The following is a 26,358-nucleotide window of genomic DNA, read 5'->3' as shown; positions in this document are numbered from 1 at the left end:
CTACATTGCCTTACAACATGCTTTCCAACGTAAGTACCGTTTTATTTCTGGTGAACGTTTAAATATTTCTCACGCTTACTCAGTATACTACAGGTGTCTGGTAATCGTTATCCCGTCATCTTATTCGGTTTATTGTCGTTACAGAAAACTTCGTTGTCGTGTGTTATCCCCGAGAGTGCATCACCAGTCTCCGGAAACATGCAGCCCTCTACATCCTCAACCATGAAGAAGCCGAGGACATTTACGCCTTTCAGCATCATCGACATAATGAAGCCAGATAAATATTCTCCGGATGAGAGTCTCGGATCGACCGATAGTGACAGTGACGCTCTCCACATCGACCTCGATCATGAAAGTGATGAAGAGCAGTCCTTTGTACAAAACGACGCCATAAGGTCACCAGCAGACGACGCCATAAGGTCACCAACAGACGACGCCATAAGGTCACCAGCAGATGACGCCAAAGGGTCACCAGCAGACGACAAAGAAACCATTCCCAGTGTTATCCCAGCTCAAGGCATCTCACCTGCAATTACTGGAAGAGAAGCCTGTTCCAACTTTACTGTATACCAGAATCTGGTAAACCCAGTGAACACCACACACCATCTACCCCTGTCAGTAAACAACTTGTACCCAATGTCTGGCGTGATTCCACCTGCCTACCCCATGTTCATTCCTCAATCCACATCACAAATGCCCGAGGGACATCTCAACAGCTGCCATGGTAAGTAATGCAACACTTTCGTAACACAGTCAACTGGAAATTATACAGACACCTATCAGCTCTTTTGTGGACTCCCGATTTTTAACTGTATTATGCCTTGTGCTGCAGATCCCGAAAATGTAGCCCCTCGTGCCAGTCCGACCTGCACCGGAAGGGTTAGTCCGACAGACAGTTCCTCCAGTGGTGAGTTGTGCAGCCCGAGTCCAGATACTTCCCCCGTGACACAGTCAAGTTCTACCACAAAGAAGACACGCAAACAAGCGGGTGGAAGAACTTGCTACACACAGAAACAGGTGCGCGCCATGGAACAGGTTTTCTCGGAGAACAAGTATCCGGATTATGACATCATTGAGCAATTGTCCATAGAGACTGGGATCCCAACCAAGAGGATTAAGGTAAACATTACTAAACTGGTTCTATATGTATCTGTCCACGCACTTTCGTTAAATCACCCCTGCATGGCCTATTAGACCCGAAGGGCATGATCACCAAATAATAATCATCATCATCAGGATGGATTGTGATTGTACCGCGTCCCCAGTTGAATGTTGACAAAGCTTTGCGCATGACTATCATGATTGTGACGTTCTGTATTGCAGGTTTGGTTCCAGAACAAGCGAGCTCGCCGGAAATGTAGAGCTCCAGAGACGCAACACGCCAACTCACCACACATGGCTGCCATGATGTCGTCTTCCCCTGGATTCAACTACTTACCTCCAATGATGCCCCAGTTCCATTATCCTGTCTCTACATCCGCAATGATGCCTTCATTCCCAGGATTCCCTGTGTACCCATCCACCGTGTGTTGAACCATGTATAAACTTTAACATCACAAGTGCTTCAAATAATTGTATATAATCTGAATACACTAACATAGTTAACCTATGTGTAACTTATGTATATAATAAATACTCGCCTGCACTGGAAGGTCCGTGTCTTTGTTATATACCATCTATATCTGTAGCTCCTTATAGAATATAGCCACGACTTCTAGATTTGTTGCGAAGAGACAGAGGCCCCTTCGAGAATGAGGCCCCTTCGAGAATTAGGATCCGAACCGATCTTCCCTAACCCATGCTTGTCGTAACAACCATCTAACGCGGTCTGCTAGTCAGACTCGCTGACTTAGAGATTAACGCCTCAATCCCTAATGCATAGATTAATGCTCATGATGTTTCTCACTGGATTGTCTGTTGGAATATGTCTCTCAATGTATTGTCTTTCTGAACCTAAGTAGGTTAAAATTACGGTTTATGGTTTTTGAGCACCATTCGGAGCTTGGTCAGAATCACCTCGGAATTTCCTATCGTATCGAACTTGCACGTCTCTGTATTGAAACCCAGTTCGTGCTCACACACATTCTCACTTTGTACCCCTTGTACACAGCAGTCGGGGCGTAGCGCCCGAGTTACATAATCATTATGATGTTACCAACACCCTAACCGTATCTACTGGGAATAAAATGCTCGCCTGTGGATCAGGGCCCTCACTAGAATTTTCACCTCTTCACTGTAGGTTTACCATTATACTTACAACAAAGAAAGTTATTATAACATTATACCTTTTATTAACGAGTGTGACAGTTAATACTGACATCAGTCAACAAACGACAATTATTTTATTTAACAATGGACGGGTGTAGACAAAGGTAAACAATGGACGGAGGTAACAAACGCGCGTAAAGTAAAACCTATGGACTATATATGTATAAATGTTAACTAGATCCTATCAAGAAATTGAAAGACGTTACTAAAAGCATTGTCGTTATGTAAACATATATAAAACCTACTAAAACGTACCAAAACATATTAGTGTATATTAATAATATTAGTGTATAAATAATTGTATAGTATTTTTTTCTCTAGAAGAAAATAAGCCTATATGAATCTGTCTAATATTTGTCGGAGTTTATAAAATGATTTTCTCAAAGGTATCTGTAAATGAAAATGACCAGCCAACAATTCTAGAAGAATGGTCTGTAGCAAGTGCGATCTGTTCTGTCGGAGGCCTTAATGGCTTTATATACCGCCATAAACAAGGGAGGGAACCGCGCCAGGAAGTATCGACAGGGATCATCAAGTACGTCTCGGGCACTATGTGACCTGGGAATACAAAAAATGTTATAAAATATAATTGATGCTCACACATAACATCTGTACGCCCTAAAAATAAGACTTTTTCGGTCACTTCAGTTTGTAGGACACGGGAATGGAAATTCTATAATGATTCTGTAATTACTTACACGACGTCAATGATGTCGACTCCATTACTTTATCGGGATACGGAGGTTAATACATCAGTGGACACACTAAGTGATAGTAAGTAAGTCCAAAGTTTTTTTCGAACCTGGCATTCACTGGTATCCTGGACAAACAAGTTAGAGATGTATTTTCATGATTGAAACTTTCTGAGTGTGTCAATGAATAAATAGATAATTCAACATTTGCATATGTCCCTAACTATTTTTGTCCAGTATACTACCGTCACACACCGGACAACTATACATTAGTCCATTTAACTCCTCCATTGGAACTACTGATTACCAGATCGTCAACAGGGAGAGATCGCCCAAATGGAAATGAATACATAATGGGTTTCGTCAAATGTGTAAAGATCAATAAATAGAGATTAATAAGATAAATAGAAGATAATGATGGATTGGTTGTCAAGGTGATGCACACAGTGCTGATGAGTGTGTGTCTCACATGACCCGTGGTCGTGGTTCGAATCCAAGGTTTGTCCCGATTATATTTTATGATTTGTCAGCAATATAAGAGTGAGTGAGTGAATATGGTTTTACGCACCTTTTAGCAATATTCAAGCAATATCAGAGACGAGCTTTATCCACTGCGTCCATGTGGGGAATCGAACCCGAGTCTTCAACGCAATAAGCGAACGCTCAAACCACTTGCACCCACCCCATCCCCCTCCCCGCTCCGAACATCATTAAGAGTGGTCGTTGGTTTAACGCTCAATTGTTGATACAACCATCTCATTCGTGTTCACAACGATTTCGAAAACGTAGTCTTGACTTTGGGCCTTCTATAAACTTTGTGGTACAAAAACAAGACTGACTCTCGTGTGACAACTTGAACTATCACATAACTTTCGCTGGATCTAATGTATTCTAAACGAATCGTAAAAATAAAGGAAAATGCGTGTTTCTCTGATGCTTAAAGTCACTGTCCCTAAAACAGACATAAAACACGCCAGTCCAAACAGACGTCCATACGGAATTCTATAAGGGACTCGCGTTTACATAATATTTCACTGCAAAAAGAGAATTTGCTCACATCTTGTCAAAATGCAAACAGCAGTTGTAGATAAACAGCACCATCTCAGCCAAGGTGTTCTTGTACTGTCGGAACGCACGCATCTCCTTCAGAACGGCGCTGTCGATCACGTTGATCTGCAAGAGTGAGTGAGTGAATTCCTACGTGATATCAGCACTATTCACCGCTAGCAACATCAAAATGGACGTTAATCACTGAACCCTATTAAGGTTCAACTGAATCGAATCGGACGTAATTTGACCGGGTAAAACCTTGCTGGAAACAGAAATATCGATAAATGTAAAAACATATCAATCTATTTCTTGTGATACTCCGTTGGTTTGGCATAAAACTACCCCGGAAATACCTATTATGAGAAAGGTGCAAGAAACATATGTCTATTTTCGCGCCAACTCGAGCACGCAAGATAGTCTGCATTTCGAACATCTATTACTCTCGGCGACTGCGAGAACGACGTACAGCAAATCAGTGTGACTCTTCCGTCTAGGTTTCTATTTTTAAAAAAATATTGTCGAAACAGAGATTCGACCACTGTGCACTCACCCAGCCATCGCTGATTACCAGGTATTCAGACACGTTGAGGAAGTCGGTCATGGTGGTGCTTCCCGAGCCTGTCAGGGCAATTCTGGAAGGAGATTATAAAATATAGTAACGGTTACAACTCTCTGTCTAATGTCTTCACCCATTACTAGGTAACATTGATGTGCGTTACTTGCCTACCTCTCTTTCCCTGACTCTCCTTTCCTTAACTGCGTATGTCCTCCTAATGCTCTAAATTCCGTAGGTTGTACATTGTAATTCAGAGTCTGTAATTTATTTGTTTGCAAACAAATACGTGTGCAACATTGCCTTTGCTTTAATAAAATAGAATACAAAAAAGACACACACACACACACACACACACACACACACACACACACGAAAAAAGGGTTTGACAGTGAAACGAGTAACGCTAAATGTTGCAGTCTAAAGTCATCTGACATGACAGTGTTTTACCAATACAGGTGTTCCTGAAATTAGCAAACATAAAAGCATTATATGAATATTTTATGACGCTTCTCTGAATGTTAAAAATGTGCTTTATCCTTCAATAATGTTAGCTGTGTGAGTTATGTCTGCACGTTTGAGTTTCATTCAATACATATTTTATGTCCTAAGTAGCAATGGTCAGTTTTAAATTGTCACCATTCGTGCGAAACACGCTTGGCTGATTTTTGCTTTCATGATTGCTAAAACAATAGATTATACCCCACTGTTTGTAAGAACCGATTACAAAAGTACAAGTGCCATTCTGATCTGACAGGAATGGTATAACTATAACCTGTTTTACCAAGGATACCCTTGGCCATGCTGGGAACAGAGCCATGACGCAACTCAAACAAGTGTAACATTCAGCAGGGCTGTACGCCATGACGCAACTCAAACAAGTGTAACACTCAGCAGGACTGTACGCCATGACGCAACTCAAACAAGTGTAACACTCAGCAGGGCTGTACGCCATGACGCAACTCAAACAGGTGTAACATTCAGCAGGGCTGTACGCCATGTCGCAACTCAAACAAGTGTAACACTCAGCAGGGCTGTACGCCATGATGCAACTCAAACAAGTGTAACATTTAGCAGGGCTGTACGCCATGACGCAACTCAAACAAGTGTAACATTCAGCAGGGCTGTACGCCATGACGCAACTGAAACAAGTGTAACACTCAGCAGGGCTGTACGCCATGACGCAACTCAAACAAGTGTAACACTCAGCAGGGCTGTACGCCATGTCGCAACTCAAACAGGTGTAACATTCAGCAGGGCTGTACGCCATGACGCAACTCAAACAAGTGTAACATTCAGCAGGGCTGTACGCCATGACGCAACTGAAACAAGTGTAACACTCAGCAGAGCTGTACGCCATGACGCAACTCAATCAGGTGTAACATGCAGCAGGGCTGTCCGCCACTACGATCGCTTTACGGCGCCAGCGCAAAGTTTGCAACTGTCTGTGTGAAGTGTAAATAAAATGTCTGACCCTGTCTTCATCTCCTTCAGCACATCCGAGCCGGCGATCAACACCATCCGGAACCGCTTCTCCTCTGACCAGAAGAATGGATGCCTGCACCATGGACAAAATATTCTCATAAATACGCGTTTTACAGATTGAAGATAGTATGCGGTAGCGAGGTTCGGGTGATCCTGGTTCAGTCATGCTGGTAAGGCTCATCACCAACTCAAGGCCCTTGCCCCTTCCACACGCAGCCTAAATGCGACTGTTCATCAACATGCAATTATAGACTGGTGATATGGAAGCGTGTGGGATGTTTTTTTTTTTATGGACCCGCGAAAATCAGTGTGAGTTATCGTTTCCGAAACAGTTCGTAAAATGACTGAAGGTCAAAATTATGTGAAATTGGTTTTACGCCGCACTCAGAAATATTCCAGCTTTATGGCGGCGGTCTGCAAATAATCCAGTCTGGACAAGACTATCCAGTGATCAACAACGTGATCATCGATCTGCGCAATTGGGAACCGATGGCATGAGCCTGGCCTACCGATTCCGTTATACGTCTCTTACGACAAGCGTAGTCGCATTTTGTGATAAGCAAGTTTTGCTGAAGTCCTATTCTACCCCTGCCCTTTACGGGTCAAAGATCAAGAGAAGGTAATGACGGCTGGTCGTTTGGAAGTGCTGATGCATTTGAGTCTCACACGCGGCTGTATCCTGTGATTGTGGGTTCGAATTGTCAGCAGTTTAAGAGCAATCTTTGGTTTAAGGCGTTCTATTGTTCAATCAGTTTGTATTCACAAATACTTCAAAAGCGTGTGTTTCGACATTGGAAAAATTAAGTATTTTTACGAACACTGCCTTGATCCAAATATTGTTGTGAGTGATTTCTGGGTACATCAGAAATGGGCCTCAGACATTGTACCCATGTGGGGAATCGAACCGGGACCCCGGCCTGACCATCGAACGCAACCCACCATCCCAGTGTTTTGATGACGTCTGTTCGTACCTGAGGCAGGTGTCAATGGGCGGCCTAGCTGAGACATCCGAGAACAGCATGTCGTTGATCAAGTCGTTAGCCTCCTCGCTGATGAAGGCGAGTTCTGTGCAGTTCTGGCATAGGTTCAGCTCGATCTCAAAGTTGTTGCTGCCGTAGGGATGTCGTCCGCCGGTGAGGATGTAGTAGAGGATCATGCCGACGACCTGCACGTCCGACCGTGTTGTTGGCATAGAGTTCTCATCCTCAGCAAATGTCTCGGTTGCTTGCCAACACAAGTTTGTCCCTGCAAGTAGAGTGCATGAGAGATTGGATTTCTACTGCTGTTAGTTGCCGCGACGCGAGGCAGACCTGTTCGTCACACTTTTGCAATGTTTACTGGAGATCACGTCAGACTTGGTGAGAATCGTAACACATGATAATGAGACGACTTGTCGCACACGTTAACTGATAGGCAAGTCTCAGTCATTGAGTGCAACGTCCCTCCTGTTTGATATGCTGACTGATGAGTGATTCTCACCTGCCGAGAATACCATAATCTTGACAGACCTGATAATCACCTTTCCTTTCAGGCATGTTAACCAATGGTCACATCACGCATGCTGAACGTTTTATCTTGCGCACACAGCTCATATGATGGTCATGTTAACTTTTGGGAACGCCTCATGTTAACTGCCGATAAACGTTTTACCTGAAGGATCTGTTAACTGATGATAAACTCTCATCTGTCTGATGTGTTAACTTTGAGCGTCTCACCTGTTGTATCTGTTTACTGATGATGAAGTCATACATGTTGGATGTGTTTACTCATCAACTCTCACCTGCTGGAGCTGTTAATGCTGATCAAGTCTCACCTGTTGGATTTGTTAACAGATTATCAAGTCTCACTTGTCGGATGTGTTAACTGGCGATCACATCTCACCTGTTGGATCTGTTAACTTATGATCACATGGATGTGTTCACTGATGTTCACGTCTCAGCTGTTGGACCTGTTTTTGAGTGTGTTAACAGATGATCAAGTCTCACCTGCTGGTCCTGTTAACACGTATCATCTGTTGGATGTGTTAACTGATGATGACGTCTTACCTGTTGGATGTGTTAACTGATGATGACGTCTTACCTGTTGGATGTGTTAACTGATGATGACGTCTTACCTGTTGGATGTGTTACCTGATGATAACGTTTCAAAGTTGGATGTGTTACCTGATGATCAAGCCTCACTGCTGGATGTGTTAATTGATGATAATGTCTCGTCTGTTGGATCTGTTAGCTTATGATCACGTCTCATCTGTTGGATGAGTTCACTGATGATCACGTCTCAGTTGTTGAACATGTTAAGTGATGGTCATGTCTCACCTGTTGGATGTGTGAAGTGGTTATCAAGTCTCACCTGTCGGGCGTTTATAGAAGTGGCCGAACTTGTCCCTCTTGATGATGCCGTAACCGCCCACCCTCAGCTTGCCCTCGCTGTCTACGAAGATGTTGTCAGGCTGAAAGTCGTTGAGGGAGACCTTTCATGTTATTGAGTATGAATATAATGACAGTAAGATTTCAAATACTCCTTGTTAATGATTTGAGAAAAAATGTTTATACCACTAATAAATCATTATGTTGTTTTGACTCGACCGTTTGATATAGTTATGATGTATGAAACGCACCCAGTCCGTCACTCACTCACCCTGAGGTTGCCGTGGACAATGCCGATGTCGTCGTGAAGGTATCGGATGCCCTTGAGGAGTTGCCAGGCGAGTCTGTTTGCGGCAAGCGGGTCATGATTGTGGTCAAGGCGGGTGATGGCGATGTATTCTTCCAGAGTGTAGTCACACAGCTCGGTGGCCAGGTAGTGCTTACTCCCAACCTCCGCCAGGGCCTACATTGTTCCATAAATAGAGGATATTATATGAGTGCTACTATGTTTACGACACGAGTGCCTAAATGTTGATATTTCCCGAGCGAGAGCGAGGGATATACCGACATTTGGGGACGGATGTAGTAAACATACTATGCCGTGGGCAAGAGTATAATATTCTGTTTATTACCGAAGTCGTTAACTGAAAATAACCCAAAATCTACCTTCAAACATGGACTGGCTACCCGCCGTCGGGCAACGTTACAGAAGAACCGTGACCTCATGGCATTGTTCATGACGTCACGTTACCAAGTGATTTTTTTACCCTTGGGTATTGTGTGGAAAATATGAAGCCGGATATGTTTGCCCTCGAAGGTAATAAATTGTTATCTTTGTACATCTTTATGCATGTATTATTATATCCACACAGAGTTCTGACTCAGCATTTACCTGATAAGGGAGCAAGAATTAGGTCTGAAACGTCGCGTAAAGAATAAAAAGAAGACGTTATCCATAAAAACAGACCGTGAAGATCCGTGGTAGAATAGGTCTTCAGCAACCCAGGCTTGCCATATAAGGCGACTATGCTTGTCGTAAAAGGCGACTAACGGGATCGGGTCGTCAGGCTCGCTGATTTGGTTGACACATGTCATTGGTTCCCAATTGCGCAGATCGATGCTCATGTTGTTGATCACTGGGTCGTCTGGTCCAGACTGGATTATTTACAGACCGCCGCCATAAAGCTGGAATGTTGCTGAGTGCGGCGTAAAACTAAACCCACTCACTTACAAACGTTTCATGAATTCATGTAGACATACAAACAGATAAATAAATATTTTCGGAACTGCCATATTGTCAAGATGACAAGACTATGTTTCATTTGATAATAGACGCAAAAGCGTATTTGTTATTAACTGAAAGCAGAAGTTTTCAGTTCACTCTATGAGATAAACATATTATTTGAACATCATATTGGCGATTTCACTGGGCGTCGCCCAGACAGTAGAATAAATGATCTAATGTTTGTTGCTCAAACCTTGTATCTGAGCAGGAAGTTGTACTTGGTGTCAGATGCCGCCAGTTTCTTGATAAGGTCTTTGTCCACCACCTCCCTCTCAGCTTCCAAAATCCTCACTGCCACCTCACATCCGTCCGTCAGGAAGCCCAGCACTACGATTTCACCCCTTGAACATATCCATTTTTGTGATACTAGCTGTTAGTGAATTTCACATTAACGTATTTGGACTGTTTAGCATGGTTCGAATCATACAAAGGTTCCTTTTCAGCAGACTTTGACGAAAAGAATCCTCACGCCATAACAGAAAACTACTGAAAGTTGGTAAGAAACAACCTTGGGATGATAGTTTTTAGCTTCACTTTTAACGCATGAACTTGAAAATGCATAATGAAAAATTGCCAAAGCTGGGATACTGTCGATATTATTGTGCCTTTTCCCAGAACCAGCAACATAACAGATCTCATTCCACAAAGTTACAACTCTACAGCTACTCACGACTTGCTTATCTTGTAGTCGTCGGTATTGAGTGGTATAACTATCCTTCCCATCTGTTTCCTCAAGGTGTAGGGCAGATCGATCAGCTCGGCTAGTTTATCCTTCCACCTGCGGCTCTGGGCTGTCCACTGCACCTCGGGTACTGCCTCCTCTGCGTCTTGCTTTTCCAGGCTGATGCAGGTCGTGTGTTGCTCAATCACGTGACTGCTCACCTCATTCTCTTTTGTGGCGTTATTCATCAGAGTCGCCAGACCTTCCACTGGGTTAAGGATACCATCCCCTTGGCCAGCATTGCTCTTGATGACATCGTCGACGGGAATGTTATTAACGCTGGCATACTGTGCGGCGTTGACACGCAGCTCCTCTGTTGTCAATCCATAGAGAGAGGCGTAGTAGTCAAAGTCGTGGAAGTACACTGAGTTTTCAAGCATTGGCTTCCCAGCTATTGTCCTGTATTGGCGTTTCACCTGTTCCTTTGCCATGTTCTCAAGCAGAAATGGATTCAGACTCTCGTTTCCAGCCACCGAGCTCTTCATGTCATGGAATCCGGGGAACACCTCCTGGTTCTTCGGAAAGCCCGTGGATGCCGGGGGCACTGCTGCAGAAGACATATCTGATTCATCTCTGAGAGTCTCCGGAAAAAGGACAGATTCGGATTTAGATGCAGCTAAGCATTTGGCGATGTGGGCGATTATTTTGCTGAAGTCCTCCTCACTCAGTCCCTGCTGGCTTTCCTGTTCACTTTGGCATGCTTCAGGAGACGCCTCTGGAAGGAAATGTTGATGTTCACTTTGCTTGTCTGGATGTTGCATGATGATCCCTTCACTAACGCAAGTCGCTGTGTCACTGTTGTTCGGGGTGTTTGGCCTTGACCTAGGTGTCCCAGCCTCATTGGGGTTTTCAGGTGTTGCCACAAAGCAGATATCTGACTGTTCCATTGTCCAGATATTTTCTGCAACACTTGGAGATACATTATGGAAGACAGGACTCACTGTCAAAGAGTCTTCTGCTGTCACGTGCTTGTGAGAGTCATTCTCCTCATTCTCTTGAAACTGGCATTCTGCAGGATTCTGCTCTCCTTCCACGCTTTGGCAATTCACTCCGTCCCCTTTGTCCTCAATGAGATACGGTTGCAGCAGAGACTGTGCAATGTTAGCCATTGTCATCTGCGGTGCAGGGAATGCTGGCCCTTGAGGAAAGTTGACCCCATACCCATACTGCTGGTGCATCTGGGGTACCCGTGGCCTCATTTGTGGATGCATCAAGCGGGGCTGGAATCCTGGAGGTGGTCGTGAAGCAGGATTCAGTCCATACCTACACATCCACGTTTGTGTTGGCACTGGCATTTGACCCATCATCTGATATGGAGATATGAACTGAGGTAGTGGAGGAGGAAAACGTTGTGGATACTGTTGCTGTTGCTGGTGTTGCTGAAGTTGATGCATCTGAATATACTGATTTTCAGAGTTATCGTCCAAATTAGCTTGGGTAAATGGCACATTACCCACGGTGTCCAACTCCACTGTTGGATCAGGAACCTGATCAATTTGTTCCTCTCTACAGAAAGACACCGTTGAAGTCGACTGAACTCCTGAAACATCTGTTTCCTCCTCTTCTGGTATGTTAGGGAAATGGTCTTCATACGTGGAAACCTCCTTCCGGGGAGCGTCTATCTCTCTGCACTGTTGTTCAACACACTGCAAGTGCTTTTGTTGTTCTTCAATTTGTTCCTGTTTCAGCCGATATTGTTCCGTCTGCTGCCGCAGCGTTTCCCGTTGTTCCTGCAGGTGCTGTGACGAAACGTTACCCTTAGCAACATCAGCCCAACACACATTGCCCACGACTCGCTTTGCTGGCTTTGCTACGGCGGTCGGTTTAACAACATCATTGGCTTTATTTTGTTGCCTCCTTGGTTTCCTTGTTTGTTGAACATTCTGGTCTCTCTGAGTTTTTTTGTTGGCTGCTGGCTTTGCAGTTGCTACCCGTCTGTTCTCAACTTTCTGCCACTCAGTTTTATTGCCCTTGTTGATCCTCAAAGGCGGCGCTGCCTGGTGCATGTGGTAGCCATTGGACTTCTTAGTATGTGTCGGTTCAACGTAGTTATATCTGAACTGCATCGGATCATGTCTTGTCTGGATGACATTGCCGTCACTTTCTCTCACGGTCTCGATGCACACATTCCAGTCGGGCATCAGCACATGTTGGTCGTACCTGACATTTTCATCGCTCCTCTTTGAGGCTTTCTCCGCTCCCACAGCTTTGCTGACCTCTTCGTCCGACAGTTTTCCGTTGGCATTCTTATTGACATTTTCCTCCTTTGCTACTCGCTGTTTCTGCCTCCTCAGCCTCTTCCTGTCCCTCTTCTTCTGAGCCTTCTGTTTGTCTTTCTCTTCGTTCATCAACAGGTGTGTTTGGTTCTCAACCCTCCTGTGCAGCATCATGCTGTCAAAGAACTCAAGGTAGGAAGTCCAGGCTTTCTTGAAGCTAGGCGGACATTTGAAGCAGTTGAAAAAGTTCTCAAGCGTTGATCCAGATCGGAGGTAATCCGTCATCTTAACCAGATGCAGGTTGTTGAGGTTCCTCTGCAGCCATTCTCTCCCTTCCTCAATACCATGCATGCATATAAGAGGCAGCAACAAGCCAGCAATGAGGTCCGTCTCGTTCTCCTGTCTCTGATCCAGTTTCTCGATGTACGGGTTCTGCTTGATGGTCTTCATGACAAGGTCGTGTCCCTGTGTCCTGATGAACTGCAGGGTGAACCGTTCATCTATGATGGTACTAAAGTCAGTCATCAGCATGCTGCAGAGGAAAAACATGGTGGACATGATATCGGCCTCGCTCGTGTATTGGCGAGAGGCTTGCAAGACATTGGGGATGGCCTTGATCTTATAGAGAGTGTCCTTGAATATATCTGACTGGAATAACGTGAACAGTGTTTCGAAGAAGGTGTCATGTTCCTCGTTACAGTGACTGTCTAGTTCCTCAATCGTGAGTGATCGCAGCTTGTCTAGGCGCCCCTGAAAAACGTTGAGAAGATATGGAATGAGTAAATGTCATCAAACACGGACGTTCTTGTGCATAGTATGTGCATGTGGAATCATGCTTTTGCTTAGACAACACTCATTTGACAAAAATCCCACCACTTGAGTAAAAACATGTTACCAAATACATATACTGATATAGGTATCCATCTGTTGGTATCCATGAAAACATATCATCAACAATGAACGTCAAATTTGTGGAGAGGCCAAATGGAATCTTTGCCAGTTTGGTTGTCTTTTAGGTCTGTATATATTTCTAGTTTTAATGTTCGTTGACGTAGTATTGCAGTAATATTCAGGCTATAGTTATTGATATAAACAGAGACTAATTTAATCATGAACTTTCCATGGCGTTTCAGGCAAGCAAATTGCCAAGTCGCTGAACTTGACCATACAATCCATATCGCAAACCCAAAGTCAACGCGTTCTTTAATCTAATTGGTTGAAAATCCTGTTCAAATGGTGTTCAGTTCCCGGAAAATGCAAGACTTTCCATTGACGTACAAATAATAAACACGCGTCCACTCTCCTACCTAGAGTTCCATGCGGCGAGCCAGCATAGTATCTCTGCCACAGGCCAGAAAGATGTGACGATTGCATGAGACACAGTCCATCTAATACTATATATACAATTTCTTAACCTCTTTATTTTTGATGAGTCTACACATCAAATTAAACACCATTGTTGAAATGGTTTAGTTTCACTGAGAAACTATCCTCAAACGCGTAACACTATTTCGATTTGCGCAGCGATCCTTTGTTTACATGGGTTACACGGATGCACGTGCTGTCATCGAAGCCTAATGGGGAGCAAAGGATGAAGCTGGTTTGAAAAATAAATATGTATTGTCATAAACCCTATTGACGCAGTTGCAGAAGAACGTTATGCCAGTTACAGCTTATTTATGAATGTGTACATTTGTTTACAAACAAGAGAAAAGTCCGGTCACGTGATATGCAAATTAGCCTGTGGCATTGATGTCATCGCTGCGCCGGAGTGTGTCAGCAGTGGTTACGTCATTCAAATCACACTGGGGTAAACTGCACTTTACGGGTCCCCGGAAGTTATTAGAAAGGGGGGTTTTAGGGAAATATTTCTATCATGATACATATTATTTATCATTTATTTTCCATTCTTATTAAACAAAGAAGGTAAATTTATCTCATTTAATATCAAAACGCTTCACTTACCTTGCAAGAACAAATCTCCGCTTACATTAAATTCATCGTCATTTTCTTTATTTTCAGTTTCAATAATTTTGAAATATTCATGGGGTTTTGGGGGGTCAAACACACGGCGGATAAACGTAAGAAATGTAAGAAAAGGATCATCAGAACAATGTAAATATTTCTTTCTCACGATGTACTCCACAAACTAGCTGTCATACAATCCTTTCGCTGTTCCATACCTGGGCAGGGACGCTTTCACCGCTCTCCATGTACTCTCAATTTTATTAGTGCACGCACCATTCTCCGCATTCACAAACTCCTTACTGTGATTCACCGTCACATGCTCATAACCCATTTCATTCAGTCTTGAATACGCCTTCCAACAATCCTAATGAATTACTGATCCCGGTTTCCCACTTTCTAAGCACACTCAAAATGGTATCTGCATCACGCTTCTCCACAACTTCCAAAAACATCCTATTACTTTCTTTCTCGATACCCCCAAACACCCACACACCATACACTCGCCTTCCTCGGTGAAACTTGCGTTTCCCAAACTTACTCTCATCAATCTCCACTTCAATCCCTGGCCCTCCTATCATCTCATTCTCCTCCTCCATCACAAACAAACACACATCTCTGCAATAATTGTACCAATCAACCAAAGTGTGATCAGAACCCAAACGCAACTGAACTTTAACAAAATTCTCTCGCACTTGATAAACCAAATAAAATGTCAATTTCATGATTTCACTAACGGACAAATGAGACCTAAAAACCAAGAATCACGCCTGGCTACAATTTTATGGTTGCATTTCTTATTAGAACAACGCCACACATAACCCTCACTCCGACTCGAATCCTTGCGTTTTCCCATACTCCCAATTTCACACTTCACACACTTCCCACTAAAATCTCCAATCAAACCAAACGCTTCCAACCAATCCATCAACTTTCTCTCATCCCTACACAACTCATACAAATCATCATACACCATTCTCCTAACAGCCATTGCTAAGCAAGTGAAATGAACAAAGTTTAAATCAAGCGACAAGCAATAATACAACTCACCAACCGTGCGCGTTAAAGTTGTGGCATTCGTAGTAACCCACTACCTTATTTGGAACATTCGACACGTGCGTCCATATTTTAACCAATCAGAGAAAAGATTTCCCTTCCATTACTACCGATTGCATTCATGTTCTGGAGCTTCACTAAAATTCGTGTTTAAAACTCTCGTCTTTTAGACGAAGTTTTAAACTAAACTTTTGCCAGTAAACACGAAAATGACCTCTAAAATAGTCTAAAATGCCTCCTAACGGAGATCAGCCCGCTCTCGAGTGCTTTTCTTGTATATTAGACGCGCTGCGCGCGTCGCTTACTGCCGAAGCGTGCACTATAGAATACATTTCTACTTCCGGGAGCCTGCCGAAGGCAGGGACCCGTAAAATGCAGGTTTCCCTCACACTGTGAGGTAAAGATAGAATGATGTAACAATCCAGTAGTTCCGGATGCTGCCATGGAAACCAGCTGAAACTGATGACACGTCACTGCTGTAGCAGTACTGACAGTGAAGCCCATTTGGGCCTTTTGGTTTACCTTTAGGAGATAAACATCATGTGTTGGCCAATTTCCCGTGCTTCAAATACTCAACAACACCCGGAAATTGGCCAACACATGATATTTATCGACATTGTAAACAAAAAAGTAAACCAATGGGGTTTTACTGTCTGCACTTGTTTACATTGAGTAGGGGTACAGCAGTGAAGTGTCATCAGTTGGCTGTTTCAACTGGTTCCCATGGTAGCATCTGGAGTTGATCATTTGTGATGTCATTCTAACTTTACGTCACAATATGATTTGAATGACGTCACCACTGGTGATGACACAACAAAACAATTGTTTACGTGTCAATACGCAGTGAACAGTCTTGCAGTTTACGGGAATCCAATACCATTTGATCATGTTTTTCAACCAATCAGATTACAGAACACAGTAACTTTTGGTTTACAATTGTGTTTACAGTGTCAATAAACATCATGCGTTTGCCAATTTCGAGGTATTATTGAGTAGTTGAAGCACGGGAATTCATTTGGAACCAACGTCGTTATGGGAAATCATTTGTACGCGACGACGATGAAATATTCAAGTGCTTCAAATGCTCAATAACAACCGGAAATTGGCCAACACATGATGTTTATCTCTTAAACATATCACTGGGGACATATTAATCAGGAATCAGCTCCGGCCCAATCCGAGACACTGCACTTCCATTGCCTCAGTAGGGCAGTACTGGTTGTTTTGGACCTACCTTGGCGTAGACCTCCTTCTGGGAGTTGCTGAGTTTGGTCATCAGATACTTGACGATGTCCTCCTTCTCCGCCTCGATGCCGCGACATATAGCAGAGAAACCATCCTGTTGGCACACACAGCAAAAACAATCACCAAATTACTGTTGTTATCTTTTCTTCAGTGCCTGGGGATCAACCAGACTGCAATTCAATGATAAATACCATCCGGGCCCCCTCGCACACAAGGCAATATACAGTGTCGTGAGTGGCGTCAGTGTGGTGAGCAGGCTGTCACTGCGCACGCCCGTCACTGGCATTTCACTGATTCCGTAGCTGGAACCCCAGCAGCAACCGGTGGTGAATTTGCATTAACGCATATTCAAAAAGATTTCTTGGAAACACGTTCAGGCTTAATCATGTATTACAGAACTGAGAATGATGGAAGTGACAATTGAAGCAGCAAGATCAGCAGCTACTCACATTGTCCTCGATCAGGATGTCTGTACCCTGTGCCACCAGCTTCTCCGTCAGCTTCAGGTCGCCCCTGATGACGGCGATGAAGAGGGCAGTGCAGCCATTCTGAACGTAAACCATACCACTGTCAGTACACTTCGAGACGTTTTCGACATTATCTTTTAGATAATAACGCAATAGATTCAATTTCTTAATTGGTTGTAATACACCTGACTCTAATCGGACCGAATCGCAGTTTGTACAGAAGTGTCTTCTTTGGGCACAGATTACAATTTTACACAGGATTTATAGTGCGGTGGTAATAAGCACAAGACTGCTCAGTGTCCATCGCCAGACGATACTCGTGCTGATGGAGATAACGTCGTTACTCACAGCGTTGCGTCTGTTGACGTCGGCCCCATTCAACAGCAGGAACTCAACACAACCCTCCCACTTCTTCTCCGTCGCCAGGTGCAACGCTGTCGTCCCATACTGCAGCAGTGACGGCAATGATGTACATCGTCAATTCATCACGTACTTCCATATCAAATGGATACTCTCTTCAGAACTATGTTTGTGAACAACACTGACAGTAGAGTTTATGCGAAGAAATGGTGATTAAGAATTTCTTGGATCCTTGCATGTACAGGTAGATATATAGAATTATAATCATTTTAGAAGGTATGGTACTAAGATTAGCACTTGCATCCACCTTACATGTTTAGTTGTCTATGTCCGCGTGAAGGTCTGGGCAAGAACAATAACACATTCCACCTTAAATGGGCCATCGGTACTAACAGAATGAAATCGCTATTTGTAGGCGAAATGCAGGTCTATATGCAGGGTTCCAGGTCCTGGTTCCAGACAGCTGTGTTAGGTGTAAGATTGCAACATCGATATTTGAACATCACGATCATTGTAGCGTGGAGATGATTTCCTGGATCCTTTCTGTTTCGAAGTGTCACGAAGTATAGTTTCTAGGGTTCCTAGGCTTATAACTATGGTCGTGCAACGAACCCTTAGTGGCACGTGCCCCAGATAACGTGTACAGACCTTTGGGATATCTATATACTGTGCTTTAAAGCAGACTGAACACCGATAAAATGAATTTGGAACATACACAATCCGGGTGGTATTGCAGGAGTAGCCCAATCGTGTATACCATCGAGTTTATCACATGGGAATCATTGATTGCTCGCCTTCATTCATGGCAAAATAAACACGAACCACGAGGTGACAATTACGTTATTGAATGAAGCGACATGGATAGAGTCTAGTGTTTGAGCACAGTTTTCACTTTTCAGTCATGTTTTATGGTTACATCTGATAAGCTAAATAGACTCCAGACTACGAAACGCAGACAAATATGAATTCTGTCGTTGTAACCTGATGAAATGGACGCGACACGAGTTTCGTAAAAACAATATGACAAACTCGCGAGTGTGTTGATTTCTCTATTATCCAATTTTATCATACAATGGATAGTGCTCTCGGCAGGATATTTTAGGTATCCAATGCAAATAAGACAGGTCATATGCAAATTTTAGGGACTACTTTCACAGTGTAAAGATACATGGCGTCAAGGGTCGGTGATCGTGTCCGTATTGACGGCCGTGGTTACGGTACTGTCAGTCCTTTGATCCCAGAACATTCGTGCCTGGTTACGATAGATGGAGTAGATTATGAAACAAAGATGGAAATCCATAGGCTTGCGAAGATACCAAAGACAGTTTCCCGAGTTTCTCAGTGTTAGCGAGAGGACGGCATAGGAATCCGGGTGCACAATGTCACGCGAACATTAAAGTGTATTTGGCGTTCAACAGGGTAATTGAAATTTTCTGAAATTCCACACGAGGTTTTCTGTTATTTTTCAAACGTAACCTATTACCCATCCCCAAACACACTCCCGTAATAACCTGTATGTATCCAACTTTGTAGTTCTAACTAAGTGCACGTAAAAGGTCAAAGGTAAAAGGACGTAAAGGTCAAGGTCGCATAAGAATACAGTGATGTACGGCACTATGGACGTAAACTTCCTGTGTAATGATACTAAGTAAAGAGCGCGACATATTGACTAGCTACTCTTGCACGAAGGCAAAACATACAAACACATTTTGAATTGAAATTTATTCATGATCAGCTTAAGTAACTGTAAGAATTGTATAACTGGAAACAGTTTGTTTGTAACGGCTCGGTCTCACTGCCATCGAAGACTTGTCAGTTTTGATGTGGAATGTCCCCCCCCGCATATTGGACAACATCATTAGACAAGGTTTTGCTTGTGTTTGTGTACGACATGCATAGGGATGTTAGATTTATTTCGGACAAATTGCCGAAGACGGAACGATTTAAGACGCACAACGCGAGCATGGAAACATGTCAGGCTGATTTTCGGTCGAAGACAACAGATTTCCCACTTTCCCAGTGTTGTCCATCAGAAAGACGTGAACAATTGTTCACACTCTGTACATTTTTATGTCCAGACACTTGCATGATTTGCGTTGGAGCTACGTTATTGTCTTGCAACTTCTGAATCAAGTGTTTGCGGGCACTGTGATTAGTTAGCCGTTTGTCGCCATTGACGTGTGCTCCCCTTGTTATCGAGCCGAGTTTATTTTTACCTTTTCTTGAAATCTCATATTAATAAACAAGATGTTTGAAAACTTGTTTGTTTGTAACGTTTTGCATTTGATAGCATTTTGATTGGTTTGTTCTCGTGGTAGCGAGACTGAACATTCGTAGTAAATTTGTAGTAAAAAGTTATGAATGAAAAAAGTAGTTCCACATTCCAGTGGGGTCATGGAGGTCATGGTCGGATAACTGACCAATGAAATTCGTTTTAGGGTTTATTACGCGTGTGCATCATATGATTTTTATGTACCCTGTTTCACTGTATGGATAATAAATATGTATTTAAGAAATACAGTTCGTTTTACCACCATGTATAGTGAAATAAAGCACCCTTTCGCCCTGAACTATTATAGGGTAAAGTACGAGGACGTTTGCGTATATGTATTAAGAAATAACTGACTTCATATATGTACTAGAACCTATCATTACTAGCCCGTTGACGATACTGCAGTGTAATATTTTCACGGCAATATTGCACTAGTGTGATACCGCTTGACGTATGACACCAAAATGGTTCAAAGTTGTCACGCCACAATGCTAATGCCGATGTCGCAATTTTACTAGACCTTGCTTGACTCACGGAAAGCTGGGAGTCCTCACACTGTAGGGAATTTCGCGGCAGTTTCTGTCAATTTATGTTGGCGAGTAATAAACAGAATACTACACTTGCTTCAGTGAAATATCATTTTTATTAAACTCGTCAAAGATTTAGTATCAAGCTCGCTTTCGCTCGTTTGATAACAAATCATTAACTCGTTTAATTAAAAATGTATTACACGGAAGGTTAGTTTAGTATCCTCTATATATCGCATTGTCAGTGACGTCATTCAAATTAGACGTAGAGTCGGAATGGCGTAACAATAGAAACGACGCAGGAACTGAAGAATGTTTACATTAACTGAGAGCTGTGGTTTTCATAGAGGTGATCATGAGTAACAGGGGTTTTTTTCTGAAGGGGAGCTAAAAACCTAAGCACTAAGTAATTAATACAACTCTGGAAGATGATTAGTCATTCGCAGTCACATGGTTAGTTGTTGTCTAAGTATCCTCTAGAGCATTTGGGGCGCGATGGCAGTACATGAATTTTTATACATTCTGCGATATAATAATATATATAAAGACAAAAAAAACTCTGTCGAATGGAAACATTGAGGTCATTTCCACAATGACAACGAAACTCACCTTGTTAGTCTGGTTAATGTCAAGGTCACCTCTGTAAGGCCACACCTTGTTGATAATATTTGCGTCTCCCGTTACTATGGAAATCATGAAAGCATTGTCACCTTCCTGTTTTGAGAACAAAGAAAGCCACAGTCACTTTCCGAAGACATTTGTGAATTTGCTAACGAAAATATAAAATGCGTCAATAACAAGGTACACCACGTCCTGTCAGGTTACCATGTTTTCCATGCTTTTAAACAACTGTTTCACTTACAAGTGTATACGTGATATACAAGGCACATCCACCTCCACATCAAAAAATTAATTATGAACCAATTCATGTATCAAAGACAGCACTTTGTTGCATATTTTAGGACCGTTTCTCTAACTGTTTTAAATCGCGTGTACTTCGCTTTTCAGCAAACAAGCAGGGTTCTCCCTTCTCGAAACAACTGCAAAGACGTCTTTGAGTGGCATTATTTTGAAGTTATAGTAATATAAGGACAAACGTAATGGATTAACAGCTTCTTTATTCAGATGAATCGTGTCGCCCGTAAATCTGGAGGTGTTGCAGATAGACCTAAACAGGTATAAATGAAGAGTTTGGTTTGGTTGTTGTTTACATTACATCTACATGGCAGTAGGTTGTAAACAATCGAATCTTGACCAGGCAATCAAGTGATCAACAAACAGCACGAGCAACGATCTACGCAACTAGGGTACGATGTCATGTGCCAACCAAGTCAGCAAGCGTCCCGTTTGTCGCCTCTTACGACAAGCAAGGGTTAGTGAAGATCAATTCTAACCCACATCTTCACGGGTGTATAAACGAAGGAAGGAAAATATGCTAGACAATTGAAAGGCTGTGGTGACAAGATTTACGTGTTCTATGGCATTTTGTACAGGGAAAATTCAGTAAACGTTTGAACTTGTGTGTACCATTTCGCAAAAGTTCCCAAAAGGCGAAAAAACAATGAAACTAGTATTATGTGACTTACGTAATTTTGTAGAGTTACTGACGCCCCTTTCTTCAGGAGTAGCTCTATGATTTCGATGAACTTTCCTCGCACCGCTTGAATAAGAGGAAAATTCCCATCCTGAAACAAGTGATCATGCCGGAACATTCTCAGGAGTACTTATAGAACACAGCACCGCAGCTTCTCGTGAGGATGTTAAGGTTATGTTAACCTAACCTAACCCTAACCTTAATCACTTACAATTATGTAAAAGAGTATTATGACGTGTTTTTAAAGTCTCCATATTGTCATTTGAATCTTGCCCGAATTTTATTACGCATGTTTGTTAGCTTGACGCTAACTGATCGCGTTCAGAGCCCAGTTGTTCAAAAGCCTGTTACATGGTGTTTTGAACTTACGAAAACTACGTTTTTCTGAAGACCCATTGTAACTCATTGTAATCTTCAAGGATGTCATGTTTAAAAAAAATATGATGACATCTGTTACTGCAATTCTTCAGTGATGATGCAACTTCTGAAGCGGATTTTGTGGGGACACGTATTTGTCAATCGCTTAATATTGCTGAGACAGTGGTTTTATCATACAGTAAATACGACAGACATAATTATAGAAGTCACATTCATTACATCAACATCAAAATACAACAGAACATAAAAACCCACTAAATTAAACGAACAGATACAAACAGAACTGGGCACTCGTGGCGTCATACATGTATTTAAAAAGCCAGTACCTAACTCAGCGGATGTTTCCGTTTGGGTCGTTTGGCGAACGTTATTGAACTAACTGGAAATGGCGTCACTTAGTCTAGTTGAATAGGTTCGCAGCTGAACCACCCTTGGGCCTAGTACGTGGATGTGTGTAATAACGACACTGACCACGAGATGTACAATCAAAAATGAGTTGTAACAACAATGACGTTTTCTGTGTTTGAAGAATAAGTTGGGGAAGATATCATTGATTGCGTTTTCCAGGATATGACGTACCGGTGACTGACGGTTGACGTTGTAGTTTGCTGTGAGGAGGCAGACAACGGCGTCCTTGTGACCCACACTGGCAGCCAGGGCGAGTGGGGACATCCCCAGCTGGAAGAGAGGAGACGGGATGAGCGGAGTAATATTAACGCTGATTTACACTTCCCTACCCAGAGTTCCACGTGACAGACCAGACGTAACGAGTACAATTCCTCACATCTCACACAGTCCATTCAATACATTGTTTACGTATTTCATCTGCTTCATTTCTGACGACTGTACTCATCCAGATAAACATCTGTGACAAAATATTCCAAAAGCCAGCCGTATTTACATTTAGCACGAAGCTGCTATGGTAATGGAAGTCCTGGGAAGCCAGCGTTGCAACAACTTGGATGAATAAAGATGTGTTACCATGAACCTCACCGTCACAGTGTAGTAACATATTTACACAATCATACATAACAATACATCATATGTCATGCGTGTTATGAGTTCAGTGAGCCAGTGAGTGAGTTTAGAGTTACGCCGCACACAGCAATATTCCATCTATATGGCGGCTGTCTGTAAATAATCGTGTCTGGACCAGACAATGCAGTGGTCAACAGCAACAAACAGGAGCAAGGTCTGGTCGCAAGTAGTATTCCGTAGTATTTATGTTAAGCTATAGTCATCACTGACACGTGCCGGTGACAGATATAAGTTATATCATGACAGCCGTAGGTCAGTGTCAAGTATGTAAAAAGAACAAAAAACATTTGTTTTTGCTTGCTGTTTCACACAAGTCCGCAATAAAACGTCAAACAACTGAGTCTTTACGATGAGGGTATTTTCCGATCAGATAAACCCAGGATTCCCAGAAGCGGCAAACCTATGAATTCTGAGCAAGAGGAGGTTTCTATGTTTTAAAATCGCTTTGCTAATATTACTGACGTTTGAGGAATTCGAGACCCCAAAATTAGTTATATGTACAGCCATAAATACCTACACAGTAAGCGTTTTAGAGATCCAGGATAGGGTCCCTTGGATTCTGGACATAAAATTGGAGCTAATTTGAAAATACGAATTTTGCTTATGAAATGATGTCACCTGTGATTTGGGGCAACATGTAGTCTGAAGAGAACACCATTTTTGCTCCGTGTCGCAGAGTCAAGAAGTTACGTAGTGATTTGACCTTGAAACTCCTTCAAAACGAATGCCAGTTTCTGAAAATATTCTGGGTTGTTACTGCCAGAAAGTAGTTGCTCTTTGCTGCAAAATTTCAACTGGAAGATAATTTCTTTTGCGTTGTGGTAATGCCTTTCAAATCCTTGTAAGAAATCTCATCACGATCAACATCTTCAAGTAAAATCGATTTTTTACTTGTGTAGTTGTGTAAAACACTGTTATCAACACTTTTGGTACACATTTAGACGACTGTTTGAACACAATAGATAATTAATAGATTTCTAAAAATACAAATCACCTACGCGTTTCTTTTGGGGATAGTATATTATTATGTCCATTTATCACGTCCATTCATTATTGTAAACCAAAAGTCACTGTGTTCTGTAATCTGACTGGTTGAAAAACATGATCAAATGGTATTAGATTCCCGGAAACTGCAAGACTGTTTACTGCGTACTGACACGTAGAAACACCGCAAACAATTGTTTTGTTGTGTCATCAACAGTGGGGACGTCATTCAAATCATATTGTGACGTAAAGTTAGAATGACGTCACAAATGAGCAACTCCAGATGCTACCATGGGAACCAGTTGAAACGGCCAGCTGATGACACTTCACTGCTGTACTCGTTCTCGATGTAAACGAGTGCAGACAGTAAAACCCTTTGGTTTACTTTTGTGTTTACAATGTCGACAAACATCATGTGTTGGCCAATTTCCGGGTGTTATTGAGTATTTGAAGCTGACGCCGTCGGTTCCAAATGCATTCCCGTGCTTCAAATACTCAATAACACCCGGAAATTGGCCAACACATGATGTTTATCTCCTAAATTGTTCATGTTTGTGATGGGAGCGAGCGGTAGTTACATAACTTGTGCCCAATCCCTTACACCATTGAAAAGAGAACACCCATGTGTTCGACAATTAAGGGTGAATTTTAAACCTTTTAAACTCACCACATCAGAAGAGGATCCCATTTTCACAATGGCGTTGGCATCTTTACGTCTGAACAGATCACTTATGATGCGATATCCTTCTGTCTCATTTATGGGTTTCGGTTTTGCAATTTTGGCCACGGCTCTTCCGCCATGTCGTTCTGGCTTTGCTTCGGCTCCTTTATATCTCTTGTCGTTGATCTTCATAAACATTATATTCTTCAGACCATTGGCTTTTGTCATTTTAAATCATAATGTATACCTTTTCGCATAACATACCACTGCTACTTGACTGTCAAACGACAGACTGAAACGGCTTCAGAGTTGCCACAGGCGACCTCATAGCAATGACCGTCACAAAAGAGTGACGTCATAATGTTTTGACGTCACTGATCTAATAGCGATCTTACTGAATGCCGAATTTTTCATGGCGCACATTTTAATAGGATCTGAAAAGTGAACGTTTCGCGAGAATTTCGTTCGCGTGGCATGAGATCTACCTACGCCTACAAAATTACTCAGAAATGTAGAATGTTAGATTTCTTATCCGATTTTCAGATCCAAATCTGATGGTGTGAACTCAAATGCAAATACTTCGATTAAAGATGAAACACTGCAAAGTGTTCTCTGAAATTATGTTGTAGGATTTCCTACACAACTCAAAACAGTAAAGTGTATTTATGTGCGTGATACATTTAGAATGTTATTGGACTTCAAAGTGAGGATTGAAGGTGAAGGAAATATATGTCCTTCTGTCATCCAGGGAGTTGAAGTAGCTGAACTCAAGCAGCATTCCAAGTCGAGTATGTTAACTGTCAGTCCTACACACGAGGCTTTTCTACTACCGCAAAGTAACCAGTATATTTTCAGAACCTAGAACTAGTGTGTCATGAGTGCTATTTAAAATTTAGGTGTACACTAAGAATCACATTTTTCTAATGCGAAGCAAAATATACTACAAACAAAAGGTATTGGAACACCCTAAAGTTGATAGCCATATATAAATTCAGATGTGATGAGGTCATTTATACTCTGAGGTAAATTCAACCTTTTTTGTGCTTAATGGGCCCTGTAAAGGACACGTTAGAACCTACAGTGAAGCAATTGATGCAATATTCGTTGAGTTTGAGTGAAGTAAAAGACAGCTGCACTGTGTTTGATTCAAACTCTCACACAAAACAACATAGTGC

General features: G+C 42.4%; 1 protein-coding gene across 1 annotated transcript; it reads right to left on the bottom strand.

The window, feature by feature from the left end:
- Positions 1-2,576: 2,576 nt before the first annotated feature.
- On the bottom strand, positions 2,577-25,411 carry LOC137258913 (uncharacterized). The gene is made up of 16 exons (XM_067796605.1): positions 25,190-25,411; positions 23,080-23,178; positions 22,115-22,213; positions 21,138-21,242; positions 17,718-17,816; positions 17,352-17,450; positions 16,892-16,996; positions 10,370-13,386; positions 9,893-10,040; positions 8,686-8,877; positions 8,398-8,497; positions 7,020-7,293; positions 6,038-6,121; positions 4,561-4,642; positions 4,018-4,133; positions 2,577-2,826 (listed from the first exon to the last, which is right to left on the bottom strand). The coding sequence occupies exons 1-16, from the start codon at positions 25,409-25,411 to the stop codon at positions 2,688-2,690; spliced, it is 4,980 nt and encodes a 1,659-aa protein (XP_067652706.1). The 3' UTR covers positions 2,577-2,687.
- Positions 25,412-26,358: the final 947 nt, after the last annotated feature.

Source organism: Haliotis asinina, chromosome 12 (assembly GCF_037392515.1).
Source record: "Haliotis asinina isolate JCU_RB_2024 chromosome 12, JCU_Hal_asi_v2, whole genome shotgun sequence".
In the NCBI taxonomy this organism is placed as follows: domain Eukaryota; kingdom Metazoa; phylum Mollusca; class Gastropoda; order Lepetellida; family Haliotidae; genus Haliotis; species Haliotis asinina.
This window is presented reverse-complemented; position numbering and strand designations above follow the sequence as displayed.